The 18,756-nt window shown below is 41.3% G+C and overlaps 7 protein-coding genes across 8 annotated transcripts; 4 read left to right on the top strand and 3 right to left on the bottom strand.

Annotated features, from left to right (window-relative positions):
• Positions 1-6,388: 6,388 nt before the first annotated feature.
• On the top strand, positions 6,389-8,135 carry LOC111599166 (probable ATP-dependent RNA helicase DDX28). The gene is made up of 2 exons (XM_023314745.2): positions 6,389-7,319; positions 7,374-8,135. The coding sequence occupies exons 1-2, from the start codon at positions 6,486-6,488 to the stop codon at positions 8,100-8,102; spliced, it is 1,563 nt and encodes a 520-aa protein (XP_023170513.2). The 5' UTR covers positions 6,389-6,485; the 3' UTR covers positions 8,103-8,135.
• Positions 8,136-8,155: 20 nt separating this feature from the next.
• Positions 8,156-10,672, bottom strand: LOC111599165. Of its 2 annotated transcripts, none has more exons than XM_023314743.2 (6): positions 10,309-10,672; positions 10,109-10,255; positions 9,758-10,052; positions 8,943-9,704; positions 8,655-8,888; positions 8,156-8,599 (listed from the first exon to the last, which is right to left on the bottom strand). In XM_023314743.2, the coding sequence occupies exons 1-6, from the start codon at positions 10,615-10,617 to the stop codon at positions 8,172-8,174; spliced, it is 2,175 nt and encodes a 724-aa protein (XP_023170511.2). In that variant the 5' UTR covers positions 10,618-10,672; the 3' UTR covers positions 8,156-8,171. The 2 variants fall into 2 exon arrangements, with proteins under 2 accessions (XP_023170511.2, XP_023170512.2); XM_023314744.2 differs by having other exon boundaries at positions 8,946-9,704.
• A 76-nt stretch (positions 10,673-10,748) lies between these two features.
• LOC111599056 (peroxisome assembly protein 12) lies at positions 10,749-11,775 on the top strand. The gene has a single exon (XM_023314577.2). The coding sequence runs from the start codon at positions 10,860-10,862 to the stop codon at positions 11,751-11,753; it is 894 nt and encodes a 297-aa protein (XP_023170345.1). The 5' UTR covers positions 10,749-10,859; the 3' UTR covers positions 11,754-11,775.
• A 32-nt stretch (positions 11,776-11,807) lies between these two features.
• LOC111599057 (post-GPI attachment to proteins factor 2) lies at positions 11,808-12,709 on the bottom strand. The gene is made up of 2 exons (XM_023314578.2): positions 12,048-12,709; positions 11,808-11,950 (listed from the first exon to the last, which is right to left on the bottom strand). Exons 1-2 carry the CDS (start codon positions 12,685-12,687, stop codon positions 11,814-11,816), a joined length of 777 nt encoding a protein of 258 aa, XP_023170346.1. The 5' UTR covers positions 12,688-12,709; the 3' UTR covers positions 11,808-11,813.
• A 173-nt stretch (positions 12,710-12,882) lies between these two features.
• LOC111599058 (post-GPI attachment to proteins factor 2) lies at positions 12,883-13,944 on the bottom strand. Its single transcript, XM_023314579.2, has 2 exons — positions 13,117-13,944; positions 12,883-13,042 (listed from the first exon to the last, which is right to left on the bottom strand). Exons 1-2 carry the CDS (start codon positions 13,745-13,747, stop codon positions 12,906-12,908), a joined length of 768 nt encoding a protein of 255 aa, XP_023170347.1. The 5' UTR covers positions 13,748-13,944; the 3' UTR covers positions 12,883-12,905.
• A 325-nt stretch (positions 13,945-14,269) lies between these two features.
• Positions 14,270-15,890, top strand: LOC111599159 (cleavage and polyadenylation specificity factor subunit 4). Its single transcript, XM_023314731.2, has one exon. It carries the CDS (start codon positions 14,366-14,368, stop codon positions 15,203-15,205), a length of 840 nt encoding a protein of 279 aa, XP_023170499.1. The 5' UTR covers positions 14,270-14,365; the 3' UTR covers positions 15,206-15,890.
• On the top strand, positions 15,806-18,681 carry LOC111599158 (integral membrane protein 2B). The gene is made up of 3 exons (XM_023314729.2): positions 15,806-16,054; positions 17,423-18,149; positions 18,251-18,681. The coding sequence occupies exons 1-3, from the start codon at positions 15,947-15,949 to the stop codon at positions 18,385-18,387; spliced, it is 972 nt and encodes a 323-aa protein (XP_023170497.1). The 5' UTR covers positions 15,806-15,946; the 3' UTR covers positions 18,388-18,681.
• The last annotated feature ends 75 nt before the right edge of the window (positions 18,682-18,756 follow it).

Below are 18,756 nucleotides of genomic sequence, written 5' to 3'. Positions count from 1 at the left end.
CACGGCATGACTGACTCTTTTTTAATCAAATAAAGTCTATGGACAATATTTGAAGCTGTCATTAAGCTAGTTGTCTAGCTTAAAGCTGAATTGTTTTTAATATTTGGAAATGGGGAAAGTATTTCAAAAGGATAATTCAATATGGCATCAATTCAAATAATTCAAAATGACAGTCGAAGCGGATATCAAGGGAATTCAAAGGACATTTTAAGAAAATTCGAAAGGCAACGAATGAAGGGATATTGAAAAGGATTTGAAGCGAGTTTGAAAGAATTGTAAATGATATTAGAAAAATAATTTGAATTGAATTTTGCATGAAGTTTAAAGTAAACTCAAAAAGAAAACAAAAGAAGCTCTAAGCAAATAAAAAGATAATGCTTACAGATCTTAGAGAAAATTTGAAGACTATTTAAAAAGTAGTTGGGTTAAGTTAAAAATTTTTTAAGAAAATCTAAGCATTTAAAATATAATTTGTAAATATATTTAAAAAAAAATTAAATGGAAATAAGAAATGATTTAATATAATTTCAATGTTAATTTTAAGGCAATTCAAGAGGTTAAATTTAATGATTTTAAATACAAAAAAAAATTAAATTAATTGAAAAGCCTATATAATAGAACATTTAAGATGGGGAACTTATTTGATTAGTATGATTAGTAATATTAAGGACAATAAATTAACATAATTAAATCGAATACATCTGTCAGTCAATCAGATATAATAATTGTTCACAAAGAACTTGAAATACAAATCTCTTCTTCACTTTAAATTTCTGCAAGTCGAGCTCATCTGTCAACCATCGTGCATTGCGCACATGGCTCTGGTAATCCGTGAAACGCAGCTGTATAATGCCCAGCTAGCCAGCTCATGATTATTATGATTTGTTGATGCCCGTTCCCGTCGTGGCTGTGTAAAGTGCGAACTGTTCGCAGTTTCTATGCCGTGTTGCGTGCAGCGATTTATTTATTGCTCGCAATATTTCGATTGTGTTTTGTGTGTCGTCGAAATAAGCTTAAATTACTATACCTCATGTATTTGTTATCGAGCATCGGGCCCCACAAGCGGAAGGAAGAAAAACTGAACATAATGAAGTGGGGAAGCTCTTTCGCAAAACTCAGTCATGAATCTCACTCGGAAAATATTCACGCGCTGATAAATATGTGCGCCTATTTTGAATGCAAAGCTATTTTGCATGTATTTTGATTTTGTCGTTGGCTTCTTTTAACTCGATTGTTGTTGTAGTTGTTTTGTTGTAGTTGTCTGCCAGGTGCAAAATATTTGTGAGCTCCCCCCCTGTCGGCCAGGCACCCCCTAACGCAGCTTAGCAGCCCGTGTCAATGGCTGTGTGCGTGCGAATTTGTTGCTTGCCAAGCTTAAGGCCCGTCCCAGAAGCAATCCAAACTCACCCCGAACTGACAAGCCTTTAGAGTTGAAAGCGTGCCGTGCTTGAGCCTCGTGACACGAGCTGTTAGAGTTAGAAAATGTTTGGCATATATAAGATATATATATTGATAGAGTTTTGTCTGAGCAAAAGTAACTTCCATTTCAGTTAAAGCCAACTTTCTCAAGAGCTCGACTTGTAGAGAGCCTTACACCTGTAGAGAGCCTTACACCTGCCCAATGTTGCTGCGTGCTTAACTTCGCGTCCATCTCTAACGGCAACGAAGGCTAAACTCTTGAAGCGGTTACAAGATGAAGACCGAACCCCAGCTCTAACTGCACAGACAGACGACATACAACATATATCATGCCGACGTCTCAGCTGCGGCATTTCACCTGCAGCTGTGCCGCAGGCCGGGTGCTAAGCAGACACTTTTATTTACGTTGATGGCCATAAACATTTGAATTACAATATAATATTTAAGCTCCCCAAAATCCTAGCGAAAATGAGTACAAAAAGAAAAAAGCCCGAAGCCAAAACGGGAGCTGCCACTGGCGCTGACTGGATGATGGATTTATGGCTGCAGCAAATCTATGCTACACACTTAATGCATTTTAATTTATTAAGCTGTCAATGTGCACAGACATCGAGATATGCGTATGTGTGTGTGCCTTATGAATAGCATTCAGTTGAGTGCAGCTCATTCGGTGACCACTTAAATGTTGTTAATTAACTCACATAAACATATATGCATACCTGTATCTGCACTCTATATATATATATATATATATATATATATGTATAAATTTCCATGTTGAGGTTGCATTGTTGTCAGTCTGTCAGTCAGTATGTCTGTCTACTTGTCTCTCTGTCCCAACATTAAGCATTTATGCGTGTACAGTGCCCGCTGTTGGGGCTACCAAATCGTGTTGCCCGTCAGCTAACAGTTTGTCGAACGCAACTCAAAGTGTTCCTGCTATTCCATTCTATTCGCTTTCATCCCATTTCAATTAGATATGTGCATGCCACAGATACAGTGAAACATATATGTGTGTCGGTACAGGTGCTCCATGGTGAACTACATTTAGAAATGCTCAACTAGAAAATAGCCTGTAGCTTCGCAATTCTTTATTGCTTCACAGCCAATCACACACACTGGTATGGAAAATATGCTGATGTGGATAAATGATCAGCTAGAAAATATCCTTACTAACATAAATGTCTATACTTCAAAGTCAATTCTACTGATGAAAAAATACTTAAGTGAACTACATTTAAATGAGAGCTTTATTTCCTATTTTATTTTAAGCTAGGGTAAAATTTACATAATATATATATGAGTTTCCTATCCAATATATAATTCAATCTATAATTGTGGCTTTGAAACCAGTTTGATTGAGGAGACTGACGAGGTAATCAGTGACAGACTTAGCTTTACATGCTTACGAGTTTGCTTAAAAACATATATCTTAGCACTATCATGTACCGAATCATCATCTTCTATTACATCTTCATTTAAAGCCCATCTATATACTCCATATCTCAGTCACACTGGGTATAGCACTATTGGCTGTGATAGCCGCAAAAGCTGACCACATTTGCCAACACGTTTGCTCTGTTGCCATATATATATATAACTGTGCATGCACACAGACACACAAACACACACACACTTAAACCACCCACACATGAAATCTATTGTCTGTTTAAATATGAGCAACAGATTAAAATCTAATTTAAAGTTGAACCGGTCAAGTTTTTCTGTGTGTTTCCACTTCAAGTTTAATTAATATGTTAAGCCCATAAAAGCCTCAGCAGTAAACTAAATCCGAGAAACAATGTTGTTGTTTTTAAGCCTGTGTAAACACACATGGCCTTAAGCACACAGACACACACACACACAGAGCAACATCACAGCAGTAGCAGCTGAATCTGCCTCAATTTCAGCATTTGTCTTTTGGCTGAAAAGCTATAAAGCTACAAGTATCGCACATTAAATCAGTAAACATATAATAATTATACAAACAACTACGTCAAGTTGAGCTTTGTGTCTGTAATGCACATTTTAAAGTGTTGTAAAACACTTGTATATCACACACACACACACACACATACGTAAACTCGCAGATTCACAAAGCGAGCAGCACTCGACGCGGCTGTAATTTGACGCTGAAAAGTAGGCAACAGAAAATGTTAAATGCATTTCACGCGCGCTGCGGTTGACGCTGCGCCCCCCACATCTACATCTACCCACTCTCTGACTGGCCGCTGCTTGGCTGCAATGTCTGCGAGTGTCGTCAAGTGTGTGGCATGTTAGTGTTGTGACACGGGCCTGGCTGGCTTAAATTTTAGGCATACGCACATACGCAAATGCCGCCCACGCTCTCACTGCTCCTTCTGCCGCGCCCACTCACTGGCTGCACGGGACACATTTCACAACAAATTTTGCAGCTATGCAAATTTCAATCATACAAGGCACCTATCCGCAGGACTGTTGTTCAACTATATTTTTATCAGCTAGCTTTTACGCTTAGCCTCAAATGCAAATGTCCTGGCAACAACATTTTGATGCCTGTCAGCGGTCAGAGAGCCGACACCAGACGCATTATGCTCGCACGCCTCACGCCAACTGTGATTTAATCTATTGGCGCTGGCGCTGGAGCAGGCAACGTGAGGTCGTACTCTGTGGCCACAGGCTATTTGCGGCGCATGTGGTGTAGCTGTATTATTTTGGAGGCACATTTTTAGTGAACGAACAAGCATTAACATAATTCGAGCTTGCATTTGGCTATTATTATTGCATTTGCTTGATTATAAAAACATTAGAAAAACATATCGAATCAGGCGTGAATATACACTGAAAGAAATTAGCTATAAGCAGACTAAGAAAATAGAGATTTCTTTCTAAGCGACGCCCTTCAATATGATTCTCATGGTAAAATTAGAAAGCAGACTTAATAAGATTAAAGGCTATAGCTCTGCCCTTAAATTTGTTTATTCAAGCTCATCATTTTACCCATCCTCTTCTTTCAGTGTAGTAGTGCATGCAAAAATGCTCACACATGTGTTGTGCACGACTTGTATAACACTTTTATCATTGGAATTGCAAATTTTTTGTCAGTAACTTGAGAAAGACACATGGCAACAACACACAACAAACTGACACACACACACGCACGCCTGCACACACACTGGAGGCAACGGGCATGGGTGGGCTTCTGACATCAAAAAGGTAGAGACACACGCGCAGCTGGTATTTAACATATTTAAGCCCAAAACTAAAAAGGCAGAATTAAAATTCAGCCCAAATGAAAAGGAGGAAGCAAATGGAATAAATTAAGTTGCAAATCGCTTTAATATTGAGAAAGAAAGAAAACTTCCAAAGCATTCGCGGTATTTGTATGTGTGCTACTTATTTACACTCAAAGAAATTAGGTATTAGGTGAACATCGAAATAAATCAAACAAATTCAACTTTTTAAATACACAAATTCTTCAAATTAAAAACTTGAAACTTAATCAAAATAGTACAGTTAATTCAATTTTATATTTATATACAGTTTATATGTTTACTATATTTTAAGCTCCATTTTACGTAATACTAAAACTTACCCCTTTTCTCTGCGTGTATTTCTGTGTGATCTGAATTGTTGCTTTTATTGCACGTAAATAAAGTCATAAAGTCATCATTACACGCTCGCCAACAAGCATTGACATTGGGCACAAGACAGAGAGACAGACAGGCTGCGTAGGACAAAGGGCATGTCAACGAGGAGGGCCAAAGGACAAAGGCAAAGAACAGAGGCCAGAAGACCAACAGTTTGCAGTTGGCGGCATTGCTAAATTCAAAAGGACAAAGTTTTGTGGCCGCGATAAAAATTCGAAAATGTGCACAAATTACTTAAAGCATATTAAAAATGTGGGCGTGGTCCGGGCGGGACCACCTACCACCCACAGTCGCAACGCCAAAATTAACAGTGAAAATATAAGCCACACACACAGATACGCACGCACACACACACACACCCACACAGATACGCACGCATAAAAGTGAATTCCTTTTGGGTAAGTTCTTCCCCTGCTGCCATAAGGCCGAAAATGTTCATGCACTTTTATGAGCCGTTTTGTCGCTGCAATTTCGCCGAAAATTTGACAATCAACTTTTAACTTTTTTTGTTATTAACGTCTCTAAAGTCAAAATTACAAAAAGAAGAAGAAATCATGATAAACACACAGATAAGGCGACAACATATATATACCACGTAGTTTTATGAGCTATATATAATATGTATTTGCTTATATGAATATATTATGATATATTTATGTATGAAATAATGGTTTGTGGAACAATCATAAGTATATAAAAGTATCTTTCTTTTAAAAAACACACTAATTAAGTATCTTTCCTCAAAATTGTTTTTGTTTTAGATTTTTAGTAAACTAAAAAGCAGCCATACATAGTAAAACATTATTACAACTTAAATTAATTATATAGTATTTTTAACATATTTACAACTTCACTGCGAATTTATTAAAAAGCACAGCATTTCAGAAACAATTTCATCGTTAAGCGTGAAAAATAATGTGTTGGTCAGGACATATTGAAGGCAAGCCAGTCCGACTAGGTTATGTGTAGTACTTCCATGTCCATGCATATGTGCATACACACATACATACATACGAATAGGTGTACAATCAAATATTAACTTCCTATCATTTATATATTTCATTAGGTTCCATTTAAAATATGAACTATTCTCATTTACATTCAACAGCTTCGCTAAGCGCAGCACCGCATTGTAATCCGACTTTTCAAGCATAGTATACATGCAGACACTTTAATAAACACACATTTAACACCCACATTTTATGTAAACATTACTTATATATTTTCAACAGCAAAAAATAATACCTGCCATGTCGTTTACTTTTTCGCGCGCAGACGATGCTTTACGTTATCGATAAACACAATTTCATCGTAACGATGGGCAGCACTGTCGTTCGCAGCACCTCACAGCACTGGAAGGCCGTTACATGACCGGCAGTTAAACAAACGAACAGCTGATTGCGGCGTGAAAACCAAACGAAAAACATTAGCTAAAAAATGTTACAGAATCTTTCGCTGCTGCTACGCCATCAAGTGCGACGGCAATATGCCAAAACTGCCACAAAAGCCAAGACGATAGAAAGAGAATATAATAAACCACTTATCAGCTGCAAACGCACACAATTCAATCTGTTGCAACATGAACGAGCGGACGCGAAGTTTGGAACAGTCCCACTGTGCTCCAAGGGTTGGCTACACAACAAATCCAAAAACGATCACTTTACACTAAATCCTAGCATTAGCAGCGAACAGCGAATAGCGGAGATGCAGAGCTTGAGTGAATACCTGGCAACATCGCAAATCCAACTGCATCCACAGCTGTTGGAAAATCTGCAACAGGAGCTGGGCATAAAGCAACTGACGAGCATTCAAGCACAAGCTATTCCCCTTGTGGATGACAGCTTTCACACGTTAATTGCCGCTGAGACGGGCTGTGGCAAGACACTCGCCTACCTGTTGCCAATACTTAATAAGACGCTTAAGGAGCATTGCCCAGAGGAAGACAAGCTAAGATTAAATACGCCAAGGATATTGATACTGACTCCTGGACGCGAACTGGCAACGCAAATTGCACAAGTGGCCCAAAAGCTGTGCAAGGATACACAACTGAATGTGACCGCGTTGCTGGGTGGGAACACGAAGCAGCTGATGCTGAATCCACACTTCGCCAAGGTGGACATATTGGTGGCAACATTGGGTGCCGTCAGCAAGTTGGTTACAACCGGCATCTATCACATGGACCAGGTACGTCATGTTGTGCTGGACGAGGCAGACACGCTGCTAGACGACTCCTTTACAGAAAAGCTCACATACTTCTTGAGAAGATTTCCCGTAAGTCTCGAACTCTCTAAGAGATACAGCTGCTAAAGTTTATTTCTCGAACAGTTTCACAAAAATCATGTCCAAGATGCGAAGATCGTGGGCACACAACTGCTGCTCGCCTCGGCCACCATGCCCACGAATACGCGAGAGATTCTCCAACGTGTCATCGATGTGGAAACCATAAGGGAAGTTGTCAGTCCGCATTTGCATCATCTCATGCCACATGTAACGCAAAGGTTTCTGCGCATGGCCAAGGCAGATCGGCCAGCCAATTTGTTGTCTCTGGTCAAACGAGATCTGGCCAAACGACGTCCACTCATTGTGTTCAGCAATAAGTCGGCTACTAGCGACTATGTCTCCATATTCTTGAATAACAGCGGCGTCAATTGCCTTAATTTAAATGGCGATATGTTAATGAAGATTCGCATTGGCCGCTTCGAGGAGTTTCAACGTGGCGATTGCGATGTTCTGTCCACAACAGATGTGGGCAGTCGAGGTCTGGATACAACGCGTGCACGTCACGTAGTCAACTTTGACTTTCCGCTGCACATCTCCGATTATATACATCGCTGCGGTCGCATTGGTCGCGTAGGCAGCTTGGATAACTCGCTAGTCACGAACTTCATTTCATCCCGCCGTGAAATCGATGTGGTGCAGCGCATAGAGCATGCAGCGCGCACTGGAGGATTGCTGCCTGATGTGAATGCTAATATTAAAAACATTATCAACAAGCGCATCATGGCTGACATGAAGGACGCGGGCGTACCAGTGCCCCAAGAGGAGGCCTTCTAGAGTATATTGTTATAATAAAGTTTTATCAATTAATTTGATTTAATATAATATTGATTTTATTGCCACGCCTTATATGCGCATGTAGTGGTAGCCACTGTTGGCTAACACGCGCCGCACATTGCTTGGTGGCTTATAGATCTTACGCTTAGCTATGAGTATGTCGGAGTGTACAATATCGTTGCCCCCGTTCGTTGAAGGCGAATCCATGAACTGCACTGCCGTTACGCCCTTCGGCTTGAGTAGAACTGGTCGGCAGCCGGCAAATTTGAAGCGTATGGTGCCAGTGCAATTGAGTCGCAGATTCGGCTGCACCAGCTCTGGAAACGCCTCATCCATTGTGGGCTTCGGTTTGATAGCCTTGCTGGGATCATCGCCATGACACATGGCAGCTGCCAAAGTGCTCCATTCTAAGCGACGCACGCCGGGCTGCGCCTCGAATCGGAAGGCAAACTGTCTGGCATGTAGATATCGCTTGGAGATCATTTTCTCATATGCATCTAAAAACAAAGATATCAATATATTTTAAAGCAAAATTTCAGGGCATATACTCACTGGCATAGTGCACCAAAAAAGGCTGCAGACTGGCTCCGCAACCAAATTCGAGCCACTCGTACAAGTGTATATCATCGCGTCCTCCTAGAAATATGGCAGCTGGTGCCAAATCCCGCCATAGACTATCGGGCACATCGTTTACATTCAGCTTGTAAATATAGGGTATAAACTCTCGAAAGGCATATTCACCCAATGCAATAAGCCCACGTATGGCTCGGCTAATGTACTGAAAATCTGTTAAAATGAAAGTTAGCCAAAGTAAAGCGTTAAATATAGTATTGCTCCTACCACGTTCGCTGCACACGGCACGACCTTCAAAAAATCTCGCCAATCGTCGCTTAATCAAAAATAAGCATTCGGAATGCAAATATCCACTTTGGGCGGCCATTTGGCCAAGAGTTTCGCATAGCTCATCCACATAGCTGCTGCCCACGGGACTGGCAAAGTAGCTGGAGAGCTGCTGTGGCTCCTCATGCTGCTGTTTGTCGGCGGCTTCGCTGCTATCATCGTCTAGCTGCAGCTTGTATATGGTTTGCTCCTGTGAGGCATCACTAGTGAAGGTAATCTCAGGAATTGGCTGTTGCGATGGTTGCTGTTCTAACTGGTGTTGCTGTGACTGTGGCTGTGGCTGTTCCTGCTGTTGATTTTCTACGTCCATGCCTTGATTGCCATATGGTTCACGTTGCATATCGCTGCCCAGGCCGGGCTCTAGCTTGAGCTCTTTATCAAGCTCCATTGCAACTGGCACATGCTGTGATTGCGGCCTGCTGTCGGCCACCTTGATGGTTTCATATGGCGCCATAAGCTGGCTGATGAGCACCTCGGCCAAGTTGAAATATTCCGGCCGACAATTAATCTGATTCGCCTGCGCATTGTAATTACAAGCGCGCAACAATCGCCAGCAGCGTTGGCTCACCTGATCGTGCTGTTTAAAGGCGAGCATCTGGAGCATTTTACTAATTATGACGCGATAGCAAGCGCCCATTAAAGGCGTTTGAAAGGCCTGCGCAAGGGCCACTCCACGTGACTGAGCATCGCCGAAGATGGCAGCTAAAACAGAAGTTAATTAGATAAACAGTCAGTACAGCTGTAAGACCACCTACCTGTTACCAGACTCTGCACAAACTGCTTTAAGTGATCTGTATTCTTTTCCTCCACCGCGCAGATGCAATGGAAGTCCGCATCGTTTGGCAGCGAGAGCGCAATATCCTTTTGAAACTCATCGCGTAGTTCAAAAATTTTATCCGAGTGAAAGAAATAGCTGCCATCGTAATCAATACAATCCCAATCGCTGTCCATAGCACCCAGCATGGGCGGCACATCCGCATCCTTGAGCACCTCATTGACTAGATCGTAAGTGACCACGCCGCCCGAGTGACGCGAATAAATCTTCACATTCTGGGAAATTATGTTACAATAAAACGTATTTTAAACGTTAAATACAATGTGCATACATTTATAAGCTCCCAAACTTTGTACGATGCATCCTCCGCTAGGCGGGCGCACACATCCTGTGATAGTTCCACATCCGTTTGATCATGTTGCTCCCAGAAGATTTTAATACTGCGCGGATCAAAGCCGGCATAGCTCTTATGGTGGCCCTGCAATGTAAGGCCTATTTAACCAAATTTAGGCAGTTTTACACCTTACTTACAGCTTTGCCGGAACTGTTGTTCATTTCCAATCCAACACCTTGTGCATGTCCAGACACAGCAAAGGACGCATCAAATAGATTGTAGTTGATCAAAGTAGTAGTTGGGGTCGTAGGCGTTGTGGCCATGTTTAGATGAGTGGGCGTGGATGGCAAGCTGCCTACTGGTACGCCCACATTAGACACTGAGGCCGAGTTCTTGCTACCAGTTTCCAATTTGGTATTTTTGGAACGCGATTTTGTAGACTTTTTGCTTATTTTGCCTAGAGATTTGGCCGGCTCCTCCGACGAGCCACCGCCTGTCGTTTTCATACTGTTTTCTTATTTTAACACTTTTATTTATTTAACTGTTGCAGCTGCTCAATAGTTCAAGCGATATTTTATAAACAAAATTGGAAACAGCTGCGACTAACATTTGTGGCGGCTAGCCAATAAGCAATCGATACTTTGATAATCAAACGATACTTTGATAATAAATACTTGAACAATTGTTGGCGCATAATAACTTTTATTATAGATAAATGTAAAAGGCAAGACAACACAACCTCTCCGCCATGGCTGAGGCTGCAAATGTGCGTCAGAATCTGCAGAATGTGCCCTCGATCTTTGAAATATCTGCCGCTGAGACCCTAGACAATCTTATCTACCCGGCCCTTAGCAAAGTCTTTGACTACTTCGGCCTGCGTTTGGACTTTAAGCTTTGGGGCAATTTACGCGTACGAGAAGAGCTATCACCGATTATCACCTGGATTCTACAGTATTTGTATTTGCGCAAAAGGGCCTCTTCATTTGGCGAAAGCTTCTATGGACTTCAGCGTACTGCCACCTTAACAGGCGAGCTACTGACCCGTCAACAACAATTCACCTCTGCGACTCTCCTTACCTTTCTTCCTTACATAGAACGCAAATTGCGAGCACGCAGTGTGCATCATGAGAATATATATGCATGGGAATCGCAACTTATTAATTTATTCCATGTCTATAACGCGTCAAAGGCTGTGCACACATTCCTGTACTTAATCAAGTACGCGACCAGCCACTCGCCGCTGTTTCGCGCTCTGCACCTCACGCTTCGCTATCCCAGCGAGCCGCCCAAGGAAGACAAATGGACATATATATTTCTTAAGATGCTGGAGGTGCTGGCATTTTTCCTGCAGTTCATACAGTGGTGGTACTCAAACGATCAGCGCCGGAAGCTCGGTGGCACTCTACAAAACCCAGAGGCCATGCCAGAGCGTGAGTTACCCAAGGAGCTGAAGGAAACGTTACCCAAGAGCGGAGAATGTCCAGTTTGTCTGCTGCCACTGCAAACACCTACAGCATGCGCTGTGTCCGGTTACGTCTACTGCTGGAAGTGCATTGTAATACATCTGAAGGAACATGGCACATGTCCTGTGACTAGCTATCCAATTACCATAGAAGATTTAGTGCGCATCTACGAAACGTAGCCAAGATCTAAATTGTATTTGTTTTGTATTAAAATGTTGTTCATATCAAAAAGTTTCATATCAGATATCTGTTATATAGATTCCATGTTGCATGCTATAGAATATATAAACTTTATGGAAGTCGAGATACGATGTCCACACATAGCCCATAGTACACAAAGTCAGAATGTGTTCACAAATCGCGAAAAAGGAGTACGCTGGAGAGATAGAGGTAGAGTGTTAAGAAGAGTATATAATAGATACTGATCTGCTATACTGAATCGTAATGGGAGGATCAGAACAGTTGGCACGTACCCAAAGGCACACACAATTCCGTGTGCAAGAAATATAATGGCCATAAGACGACACTGGCGGATAGGCAAGACAGCAACAGTTTGCGTTTGAGCACATATGAAAGACGCTCGCGTGGCTCCTTATGTACGAAGCCAGTAAAGCAGTAAAATGAGATGGCCATGAAGCCACAGCTAGTTACCCAACTGCTAAGCGCTGGCACCACATGAATCATATTGACGCCCGTTACATCGCCAAACTCTGCAATGGCAATGCTGCTAATATTGTTCAGTATGAAGAACATTATAAAGAGGTAGATCAGCAGGCCTGTTCGTCGGGGCAGTATGCGTCGCTGATAGCGCCAATATAGCCAGGCGATCAGTAGACGCACTGGTAGATGCGACCAAGTCAATAGCTTCCAGCAGGATTGGTTGGCATGAATCACCGCCGACATGGATGGCACTATGTGCAGAACATTGCAATGCGTAAACGTTGATCTCTCATAGTCCACTACAACGGTCTTCAGAATGGTAAAAATTGTTAAGGCATTCGTGAATGAGCAACCAATGAGCAGCAGATGACCCACTGATATTCTGTAGCGTGAAACAACAGTGATCTCCAAGTCCTTGGCTGAGACTGGCAGCAACTTTAGCCGATCGACCATGTTTATATAAGCATGTGTTAGTTGTTTTTGGTTGACACTTGTATATTTATATTTAAATAAAAGTTAGTTCAGTTTCTAAATGACTGTGTTGATACAGAAAAATCAGGAATTTCTTAAGTTAAATTAAGTAAACTTTGAGCTTAAGCTAGAACCGCAGATACATATATATATACAGGAATACGTCGCTGGACGATGGACTTTCCTTTAACTAAGTCAAGCTAATAGCGCATTATATGGAATCCATTTCGCGCATCGCAATGAATGCTGAACGAATGAAAGTCCCAATAGGCTGTCATATGGAAGCCCATATTCGTAAGCACCACAATATACTCGAAGAGCGCGAAGAATGTGTAAACTGTGAAAAGGAAAATTGCTTGAATTAGTGATGGACCATTAAGGAGATGTATCGAATCTATATCGAAAGCTTACCACCAGCCTCACAGCGTGCGTTGTGCCGCATGAAACAATAGCCTGCGAGGCCAAATGCAAGCACGTTGATCAGAAAGAGATTTCGTTTGTAGCGCAACGATTTCTCCTCATGTGGCAGAAGAACGGATTTGCGGGCACTCCTGTTTAACAGATATGACATCAACATATAGCATTCACTGCAGGCTATGAACACCACAAACGAATTGCGATGGATCTCATAATTGTCTGCCGATGTCCATAGCGACAAACAGAACAGAGCGAAATTCTCGATGACATTCAGCGTGCAGGCCAAGATGCCAAACATGCGACGATTGCGCTTGATATGCTCCCTATAGTATTCCAAGTACATGCGAGTCACAGTCAGACGCAATGGCAGATGCAATATGATGGCCAAACGCCACACAGTTTTTTGTGGCTCATAATTTCCAATTGCCGCCGATACCGAGGGCAAGTAGTTGGCCACGTCGCAATGCGTAAACGTGGAGCGTACAAAGTCAAATACCAGCGACCACACCACACAAAAACAAAACGCGCTCAATGGCAAACTGAGCGCTGTCACCGACAGCCGGGCAAATGTTATGCGAAAGAAGACCCGTTTGGGCTCGTTCAGACGCTCGTACGTGGGCAACATGGTTAGCGGACGACGCTTTTATCTTTAAATTCTGGCTCTTCGTGGCGTCTCCACATAACTTCCACACGCCCAATTTTGCCGCAATTAGTTTTTAACCTTTTAGCCGAAGAAACATCTTTAATTGCAGCGCCAGAGCGTAAACAAATGATAAAGGCTAGTATGCGGCTGCAGAACATATATCGCGCATAGAGAAAAATTCACCATTAATATATCTAGTCATTAAGGTATATTTAAAAATAAGTATTCACTATATTTTCATTTTATTAATATGATATAGTAAAAAAAGTAATAGCTATAATAATTAATTAAAGAATTTTAATTAAAATTGTTATTGTATTTTGTTGTTGTTTGTTTTCACGTGGGAGTAATAATCATGCCAGTCCATTGATCTTGACAGAGTACTTTTATATTAGAATTTGTTCGGTCTAATTATTTAGCGGACTAAATTTATTTAAACTGCATGAACTGTATACTTGCTTTAATATCCAAGTATCGATATGCACTGGCAAGATATCGTGCTAATATCGATACTTGCGCGTGTTATGCCAAAAAAAAAACAAATCCCAAAACAACGCGCTCTTTTATTTTATTGTTTCATGAGAAAAGTACCGCAATAAGATGGATATACTTTTGGCCAACGTAAACAGCCTCCAGTTTAAAGCGGAGCGCGACCTTATCGAACAGGTGGGCGCCATACCACTGCCGTTCTATGGCATGGACAAGTCCATAGCCGCCGTCTGCAATTTCATCACAAAAAATGGCCAAGAATGCGACAAAGGAAGCGCCTGCCCATTTCGGCACATACGGGGCGATCGCACCATCGTCTGTAAGCACTGGCTGCGTGGTTTGTGTAAAAAGGGCGACCAGTGCGAGTTTCTGCACGAGTACGACATGACGAAAATGCCAGAGTGTTATTTCTATTCGCGTTTCAATGCCTGCCACAACAAAGAGTGCCCGTTCCTGCACATCGACCCACAGAGCAAGGTGAAAGACTGTCCGTGGTATAAACGTGGATTCTGCCGCCATGGGCCGCACTGTCGACATCAGCATCTGCGGCGTGTGCTGTGCATGAACTACCTGGCCGGCTTCTGTCCGGAGGGACCCAACTGCAAGCATATGCATCCACGCTTCGAGCTGCCGCCCCTCGCCGATCTCAGCAAGGATCAACTGCACAAAAAACTGCCTACGTGCCACTATTGCGGCGAGCTCGGCCATAAGGCGAATTCGTGTAAACAGTATGTGGGCAGTCTGGAGCATCGCAATAACATCAACGCCATGGACCATAGCGGTGACAATAATGAAGATGGTGTTCCGAATCATCCACCACCACCGTTTATCAAAGTGCCCACGCCGCTGGAGGAGATCACCTGCTACAAATGTGGACACAAGGGCCACTATGCCAACAAGTGCCCCAAGGGTCATCTGGCCTTCCTATCGAATCAACATAGTCATAAATAGTTGTAAGCCCTGAAGTCCCTTTTGTACATCTAAGAATTCAGTTAATAGTACAGATTAAATCTTCCGTCAAACCATCATGCATGTCAACTGTCATACATTCCAGCGATAACAAGCGACGAGTTTTCGATAAATTATCGCTTCCACGGGCACAATAACAAATAATTGTTCCGTATGTTACATTCATTGTTTGAATATATAAATGCCTTACTCCTTAAACAACATTGTATGAAATAGAGGTCTAATTACTACGCGTAATAAAACAGAATCTATTGTAAAACATATCTACATTACGATGAAGTATCGATACATTACAAAAACCCGTTTTTTTCCCTAGAGGTAATTTGTAATATGACTCAAAGAAACCTAACCTACTACAAGTCATTCTTGTAAAATCGCCACACCCCTTAATAAAAAAACGAATATAAATAAATAACTTTTGTATTCCCAATATTAAAGGGAAATAAGTCTTTTGTATTTATCACTATCGATAAGAAATACATCGTTACTGCAAATGCTAGTAACTGCAAACAAGTGAAAATATATCGCTTAGCTGGCTACTTGCCTACGCAGTTTGCTGCGCTACACAAAAACAAAGTGAAAAATATTATTGAAGAGTAAACATCACTAAGGTGTAGTTTGCATAAAACGTCTAGGATCTATTTTTTCGGTCATCTTTTTAAAAAAATTCGAATCCAAATTGCTCAACAACCTAGGAACACAATCTGAATACCAAAAGAAAAAATGACGATTCTAGCAAAATTAACAGGTGAAAAAAAGGATTTGGAGAAGGTTCCGCTTCCATTACATCTCAACGATGAAGCTATCATGCATCATGGCTCACTGATCAGTGTAAGTAAAGTAAGACAGTAAACATTTTCTTTTGCGCAATCGTTTCGTGTGTCCTTGCGAGCCCCACATATCCTACGTGTCCTTCGTGCCAGCAGCGCTACAAGTTTTCGTTTTCGTTCGCCTTCGCGCGCAAGCCTGTATGTGTTTGTGTGGGTGAGTGCGCGCTTGTGGGCGTCTGTTACTGTAAGATTTTCTGTGTACATGCAAAAGTATGTAGTCGCGAGTGTGTGTTTCTGCTCTCGGCAGCATGCATATTTATCGATTTTTCACATGGAATTCCCATGTGTGTGTCCTTGCACTCCTTCCTTTGCTCCATTTAAGGTCGCACAGCTTTGGCATTGCCAGTCAGCAGCACGACTTCAGTTTGCCCCGACAGCTATTTCTCGACCCTTTTTTTCAACCCAAATATATAATATTATGCTTTTGTGCCCAATGTGAATGGTTCGAGTACATATTTTCCAGTAGAACATGCAAATGGCTAGATATATAGAGACACGTACATATGCATCGACATGCATGCATGTATGTATGTGTGTGTGTGCACTCTAAGTGTACTCTTGCGAATGTTGATATTGCAGCTGAATAAATACATACATAGAGACATGCACACATATATCATTGCATTTACGTTTTCTCTTCTCTTCTCCAATTGCGCCGCATTCGAGCACAAAAACAATTTTTGCCCTTTGCTCGTCAGCGATAAGTGCACACAAACATGACACATGTAAATAACGTATGTGTTGATAAAAAGTAGAAAATAATAGTTAAAAAGCTACAAAAAAAAGTAGATATACATTTTTTTATTGATAACTGAGCCATAAATAATTCTGAAAATAAACGCACAGTGAAATAAAATATAATTTTAATAGAAGGTAAGCCTTTTCTACAATTCAAAATACAGTTAGCTATTTTTGAAGAAGAAAAAATGCTAAAAATAGCTAAATGCTCTGCACCTATCAATTTCTTTTGCTGTTTTTTATGTATTTACATATACCTATTGTTTACTTGCTTTTGTTTTTTATTTGCATTTTCGTGCGGTATATCCTTATGATTTGCGATAAGGAAATAAAAACAAAGGTTAGTTAGCCGGCACTGAAGTACATACAAACATATATATATATATATACCACAGTTATTCATTGTAAAATTTCATCTGTTTGAAATATACTGTTATTAGTCATTGGGAATTACCAGTAGTTGCTATAAATTGAGCAAGTCTCGTTTATACAAAGTATTTATATATATATATACTAAATATAAACTACTTACTGAGGTGAATCAGGATTTGGAATATAGTAACAAGGCATAATGTGCCTCATATTATGTGTATACTAAATATATGTCTTTTTATCGTTCTTTAATTTGTAGCCAAAAGGAGGGTATAGCGATGCCGATACTGAATCGATGGTTTTCAACCGGCCGCAATATAATTGTCTAAAATCGTTTCTTTTGTTCCTGATCGCCATTATCGTAATGCTAATGGGCGTGCTGGGAGGCTGGACCCTTTATCGGATATATGCCCCAAATCATTCCAGCATGCGCTACCACGCACTCTGCGACATACCCTATAAGGAAGACTCGATTGAATTGCCTCGTTTCTATGCACGCAACGACGACGCCTTCGCCTTGAACTGGCGCTCCCTGTTGCCTCAATTATCCGGGTCACCCAGTGCGAGCAACAGCATGGGCGGTCAGTTCGATGAGTTAGTTAACGATAACTTCTTTCGCGAGGAAATCGAACTTGATAGCAGTGATGACGATGCGTTTGCCAAAATCGATGTGCCGGACTTTAAGGATGGCCGCCGTGGGCGATTCATGCATGACTTCAAGGAAAACCAGTCAGCCATTATTGACACCACCACCAATCGTTGCTTCATCATGCCACTGGACCGGGACACCACTCTCCCGCCCAGCAACTTTTTAGATCTGATGCAGAAAATGGGATCCGGTTACTATAACATCGATACGGATCGCGTCCGTCGTAATATGCGCGTAATTACACCACGTATCACCGACCTCTCTCTCATCTCGGAGCGCATAGCCAATGAATGCTACGACATGAAGGTCTACATGATGGAGAAATTCGTATCTGGGGGTAAGTCGAACATTAACTAACTGAAAGTTTCCATCAGTCGGGCATGCCCGACTTTTATACTGTCACTCATTTGCCTAACTAAACTTTTTTGTGTTTTACAGTGGCCAAGCGCTCAGCTGATCCTCTGCCAGATGCCGGCAAGTATGCAGCTTTCATGGGAAAGGGCGTGGTTGAGTATGATCTGGCAAATATAGCCGAGGTTGAGGCCTACGAGGCGAACGAAGCTCTGCAGCATTAAGTGGCCGAGACTACAGTTGGTCGCATGCTCCAAATGTTTTAAATTATTAACATAGAAAAAACTAAAAGCAAAAAAAAAAACGAATGGACAACAACAAAAACAAAGACAAACAAAATAGTATTGATTTCTGTAAGTGTGTGTGCGTGTGTAAAACAAAATGATCTGTAGGCGAATGCCTCAACTCTTAGTCTGTAGTTCGATTTTAAGATGGGCGCGTGCCGAATTTTCGATTTAGAGACGACTTCGGTTTAAAAACACGTAAATATCAACATGACTTCTGCAGTTTTATCATATGTGGCATATTATTGCAATTTTTATAAATAAATATATATATATATATATTATTATTATTTATGTATATATGTATAT

The sequence above is a fragment of the Drosophila hydei genome, unplaced genomic scaffold (genome assembly GCF_003285905.1).
Source record: "Drosophila hydei strain 15085-1641.00,03,60 unplaced genomic scaffold, DhydRS2 tig00008114-arrow-pilon, whole genome shotgun sequence".
NCBI classification, from domain to species: domain Eukaryota; kingdom Metazoa; phylum Arthropoda; class Insecta; order Diptera; family Drosophilidae; genus Drosophila; species Drosophila hydei.
The sequence above is the reverse complement of the archived record's forward strand: the minus strand, read 5'-3'. Positions and strand labels throughout refer to the sequence as shown.